The 5832-nt window shown below is 34.3% G+C and overlaps 2 protein-coding genes across 4 annotated transcripts in view; one reads left to right on the top strand and one right to left on the bottom strand.

Moving 5' to 3' along the window:
* LOC108966802 (long-chain-fatty-acid--CoA ligase 5) overlaps positions 1-2040 on the bottom strand; it is a 26284-nt gene extending 24244 nt beyond the window's left edge. The window contains exon 1 of one of the 3 annotated variants that reach the window (XM_018929871.1): positions 1412-2040. The gene's annotated coding sequence lies outside the window, so the exon portion shown is untranslated. Of the gene's footprint in view, positions 1-371; positions 424-1411 lie in introns of those variants that run through there. The other 2 variants (XM_018929872.1, XM_018929873.1) reach the window with 2 other exon arrangements.
* Positions 2041-4652: 2612 nt separating this feature from the next.
* Positions 4653-5554, top strand: LOC108966742 (ninjurin-1). The gene is made up of 3 exons (XM_018929773.1): positions 4653-5057; positions 5114-5268; positions 5337-5554. The coding sequence occupies exons 1-3, from the start codon at positions 4769-4771 to the stop codon at positions 5466-5468; spliced, it is 576 nt and encodes a 191-aa protein (XP_018785318.1). The 5' UTR covers positions 4653-4768; the 3' UTR covers positions 5469-5554.
* The last annotated feature ends 278 nt before the right edge of the window (positions 5555-5832 follow it).

Raw genomic sequence — 5832 nt, 5'->3', positions numbered from 1 at the left:
GAATTACAATTTTTTTGTATTTTTTCATCTTGTATTTTGTATAACTAATCAAAAAAATAAAAAGAAATACATTTTTTCTGCCAATATAAAATTATAAATTTTTTAAACCGGTTTTTGAGACTAAAGAAAATCTTTTCCGTATTTAGTTTTTTTTTATTCGATTTTTACCAATAAACATCAAAATATAAGTTTTAATTAAGATTTTCGTTAAAGAAAGAAAATATTTTTTTTTAAATTCACTATTTGGGATTAAAAATCTAAATGTTGTTTTTAATTAAGACTTTCCGAGAAACAAAARAAAATATTATACCGATTTTTTTTTTAAATGCACTCGAACAATAAATAAACACACGTCACATGTATGAACACACCTGCCAACTTTCTCAATACAAGCCTTGTTTTAAAAGTTACGCTGGAGAATGGGTGCAGCTGTGCATGAATGCGCCGCATGAAAACCTTATAATATACATATCATTTAGCTCACAAAAATGTCATCATTATTATAATAATGRCAATAATAGCTGTATTAACCGTTCGAAATGATAAGAAATTAAAAATTAATCAGAAAGTTATGAAGCGTGAAAATACTAAAAAAAAAATGACATTTGAACTTCGATTCTCCAAATGTTGACAATTTGATTTTTGGACTACACATTATCACCTAAAATTCAAAATAACGTAACATCAATTTGAGTTTTGGTTATAAAGTGGTTATATATTGGTTATGAATTGGTTATATCTGTCAGCGGAAGCCAAACATTTTATGCTACATATATATATATATATATTGATGTAGTGAATCGTAAGCAATAAAGAACTCAATTTCGATTTTTTTGATGATACGTTGTTTTGCATTTTAAGTGACAATATACTACATGTGTGTATGTAGTTGCAAAGATTAAAATCAATAATTTCTTATTTTGTTATTGAAACAAATCTATCACACGCGCCAATGCATCTGGCTGACTTTCCAGCGTTCAAGCGTTTCAACACACTGCYTTTCATATAATTTTTGCCTTGCGCAAAGCTCAATAACATTAATTTAATTAACAGCCTACATTTCGAGAAATTGAAAAAATTATAACAAAATGTTAAACAATTTTGSAGCCACTGTGACTGTTCTGAATGCATATTTCGAATTTAGTGAGTAAAGTCTAATATTAATATTAAACTACTTCAACCCTAGTTACACTTTCTACACCTTAATAAGTAGTCCAACTTGAGTTCAAACACTTTTTCATTTTCATAAATTCAAAATTTTTGTGCTTAAAAAAATATTATACAGCAACAATACCAATATTTCCACACAAAATTTTTTTAACTACTGAAGATCAAATAGTTCCTTATTATATTATTATATAATATATTTATGTTATTTATTTTCCATATTTATTTAATTTCCGCCACTTACCGCATACGTTAATGTTTACGTTAGGCAAGAAAATTATCGATTTTTCCAATTATAGCAAACATTCAAGATTTTTTTTATTTTACTGTGTTTTGTTTTTGTCTATTGACTGCTTACTTACAGCACCACATTATTTTTACTTTATGTCAATTACTTTCAATTCCTTTCCAAATTGTAAAAATTCGAAATTTTKTGCCTTATTTTTATATATTTTCAGAAAGCAGGTGCTTTCGCTTCGAAACCGTACACAGTCTAAACAAACACGTGCGAGTTGTCTGCCCTCTTACGACAGACTTATTAGACCGGAATACAAAGCGTCAGCGGCGCAACGAAAGGAGCTACGAAAATAACGCTCGTGTTGAAAATTGTCAAAAACCCGATCATATGTTRTCTTTTAATTGGTTTTGCTATTATTATTATTATATTTGTTTTTGTACCAGCTGCTCGAGCACACACTTAAAACTCTAAAGCCAAGCCAAACACTTACTCACTRTTTTATGGGCTTTAAAAACAACTCGCAACCGAAAAATCGATGGCAGTAATAGCCAAACGCTGCCCTAGAACTGTGTAAGTATGTGTGTAAAAGCTTTGCTGCACTCAAATTTCAAAAGCGTACTGAGCTCCGTTGGCTGCAGGACGGCAGAGTGCAAGCGATTATTGACCGGCGCGTTGCGCATAAATATCTGTCGACCAATGGCAGTCAGGGTTGTTATGGCATTTAGTATATAAATATGTACACATGTATGTACATATCTATATACATATTTAGTATTTGCATGCTTTTATATTTACATGCATACACACATATGGTGATGTTAAAAAGCGGCTTAATTTTATTCAAAACTGCACAATAATAAAAATTAAATKTTTGCGTTTTATGCAATCTTTATGCACATGTCTTTTCGTACATAATATTTATTTGATAAGCTTGACATACATACATACATATACATTAATGGATATTACAGTCAAAGATAAGCTCTTGTTGCAAGAGGCTTCATTCAGTGCAATACATTAACCCCTATATTATATACAATGCAATGAAGCTAGAATACCCTTAACAAATAAAAATATTTCTAACTTTATTTTGGGCGGACAGTTTATATGGTAGCTACGTACATAGGTACATATATGCCAAGTTTTCTGATCTGAACAAGAATCTTTGTAGCACTATGCCTAATAATATTCCACGCGAATTTTGATGAAGATGGCTTATCAAAGATAGAAAAAAGGAACTTCCTTCTTACTTCCTTCATGCTGAAAGGGATGGAAAAGATTGTAGACAACTATATCAGATCGAAGGCGCTGAAAATTACATACCTATATGCCAGACATCACGCCTTCAGARCAGGCAGATGCACTAACACTAMTCTTTATCGCCTCACGGCTGCCTCCAGAATTCGGTGGAAAATGGCGAGATTGCGACATGTGCATTGCTTGACATCATAGGCTTGAGACCCCTAACACTTAGTGGCAGGGAGTTGGCGCTCAAGTTCCTAGACCTTACAGTAGCTTCAACCTTACGGTATAGGCACGTGGAATTAACACTGTCCACAGCCACCAAGGCACTCATGATAACGCCTAACCGGCAGATTTTAGGGCTGTAATCTTGATCATCATCTATTGGCTGTATACTCTGATCGTAAGCCCTAAATGCAGTCATGGTGGAGCTCAYACAGCTGCATCTAGTGATCAAACAAATAGCGAAATATGCCATGCTGCTCATGGAGGCAGAGTGTTTTGGTAAAGGAAAGGCAATGTCATCTCAACAAATGAAGGGGAATACACACCACTGGCCTTTCTTCCAAGGAATGGCGTTACGAAGAGGGTAAACGTCGCAAAGAAGTTTAGAGTTACTCTCGGCAGTAAGGCGGTGTGGACTGATTTCACGCTCGACCTACTACTTAGGGGCAGCACTATTCAGTGTTACGCTAACGGCTCGAAAACACCTGAAGGCATTCAATCATTTATGGCAGGACCACATATTATACTATTCTTTTGAGGGGTTAGGCCACTCTAGAATTTTCGGGAAATTAATTTTTTTTTTTTTTTCAAATGATACATTAGGTCTCATAAATTTTATCCCGAAAGATTATGACAGGGAAAAATTCTAAATGCCCCACTTTCGTCATCTAGTCGAAGGCCGTTCGTTCGGCAGGGAGCCCACCCAAAACTCACTAAAACTGTTCTTTTTTTCAAGTTGGCCGGAAATTTTGACAACATCTTCAGAAATACATTATCTACGTAGGATTGTTTTTTTTTATATTGCATGTTTTTTATTGCTTTTGATTAACAAATTTCGAACAATTTTTTAGGCCAAATTGTTACTTGCCCCTCCTACGTAATTATTGCAATTTACAAGGGGAAACCGTTCAACAACTTATTAAAATTAAAAAATTACAGGAGCTGTGTATCCGGCCGTGGTTCCCGAAAAAACGGAGACATCCTAGGGAGAACGCTGTGTAGCCGCCATTTTTCAATTAATTTTTCTTCAAAAATAGTTATAAGCAGTTAATTATATGTATAATAAATCCCTTTTGTTAAAAACCAGATTTATTTAATAGTTTTCCCGAAAAAAAATCTCAAACAAAGGCCTAGGACCCGTAGAGTGGCCTAACTCCTTAAATGGGACGTTTTCGGAACATTTTTCAGGTGGAARTCTTTGCTATAAATCAGTGTGCAAAAATCAATCAATCAATCAGTGGCGGAGTGTATGTGAAACCTGACCCAAATGCAACCGTGTACACCTGAACTGGGTGCTGGGGTATAAAGTGGTCCGGCATCTTGGATTTTTATTGCTTACGATTCATTGAACTTCCGCTATCAGATATAACCAATATATAACCATTTTATAACCAAAATCCAAATTTTGTGTCATTATGAGTTGAAAAGTAATTTTACGTWATTTTACATTTTAGGTGACTTTATATTAATTCAGATGATGGAGTGCTGGTTTGGAAACTTAATTGTATGCGCCAATCCAAACAATTACTCAAAACGGAAAAGCTCCCAACGTACAATTAAATGCAGTTAGGGAAATGCAAAATCTCTTGCATAAACTTAGGCGCCGCCAAATGCCAAATACAACGCTGAGCAACCAAATTCCTCTTATCGCTCAACACGAAACCGCAAAAAATCAAAATATAAACATGCATGCATGTTGTTGTATTTATATGTTGCGATGTTGTAATATGCATAATGAAATGTTATATTTTCAAATCACTCAACTGTTTGTCAAGCGAAGGAAAACAACTATTCTCTGTCTATTATAGTAGTTAATTTTATTATATTAAAATAAATAAAAATATTATYTGTGTGCAATCGTTATCAAAATAAATGTTTCTGCCATAAATCGTTGTAATGGATACGAAGGTAAGCGCCACAACAGCCGAAGTGACACATTTTGGCGCTACAACGAAAACTAATATACAGGATGCGGAAGCGCAAAATCTACCAACGGAACATATAGTTGATATTAATGACAAAAGTGGTAATAATGGCAATAATAGCAACAATAGCAACAATGGCTACGATATTGTCGCAACGGATAATGAACCCGAAACATACCCGATTGTGAAGCGTCCCACTAAATCTGAGCTGGGACGTATGAACAGCTTGGATTATGCAGGAAATAAAAATGTAGTGGAAGGTATGTAAACTAAAAATACAAATTTCATAATATAAAACAGTTATCACTATTTGCAGGTTTGATGGACATTGCCCTACTGTCAGCGAACGCTAATCAGTTGCGGTTTTTACTTACATACAATAACAAAGCGCCTACCTTTTATATCAGTCTGGGGCTAGTGAGTGTCTCTTTAGTGCTGCAGGTTGTCGTAGGTCTAGCGCTAATCTTTAAGGTATTACTAATGTATAGCACAAACATTTCCTACGCTTAGTTATATGATATGTAAACTGTTTCTTTTAGCGTCACATGAAGAAGAACGATCGACGTTATATCTACATTAAGGCGCTACTGATTTTTGGCATATTTATTATAACTGTAGTGAATGTACTGATTGCGGCATTTACCACAACCGAAAGCGATGACAAACCATAGGCGGCCCAACCTTGACGAAACTATTCACCAAATAACACCAAATAAAAATGTAAAACAAAATTTTTTTTTAAACTAAAAAGACTAATAAAGACTCCTATTAAAAATTTAAGTGAGTATAAAATTATGATTTTGTTCAGTATTGAACAACATTTAGAAATCGTTCCACTTCTTTACGAAAATTCACGTTCTGTAAAGAATGTGTTTCGCGCGCTACGCTCAACTAATGGTCAACATAATCGGCCKTTTGAGCTTACTATTCGCAACACTATCAACCATCTTGAGACCCAGCATTCATTACTGGATAATACTCGACCGAATAGATCAGGTCCAGCACGCAGTGAAGAAAATAAAGCAGCCGTAGTTG

The sequence above is a fragment of the Bactrocera latifrons genome, unplaced genomic scaffold (genome assembly GCF_001853355.1).
Source record: "Bactrocera latifrons isolate USDA-ARS-PBARC rearing strain unplaced genomic scaffold, ASM185335v1 scaffold_17, whole genome shotgun sequence".
Taxonomy (NCBI): domain Eukaryota; kingdom Metazoa; phylum Arthropoda; class Insecta; order Diptera; family Tephritidae; genus Bactrocera; species Bactrocera latifrons.
This window is presented reverse-complemented; position numbering and strand designations above follow the sequence as displayed.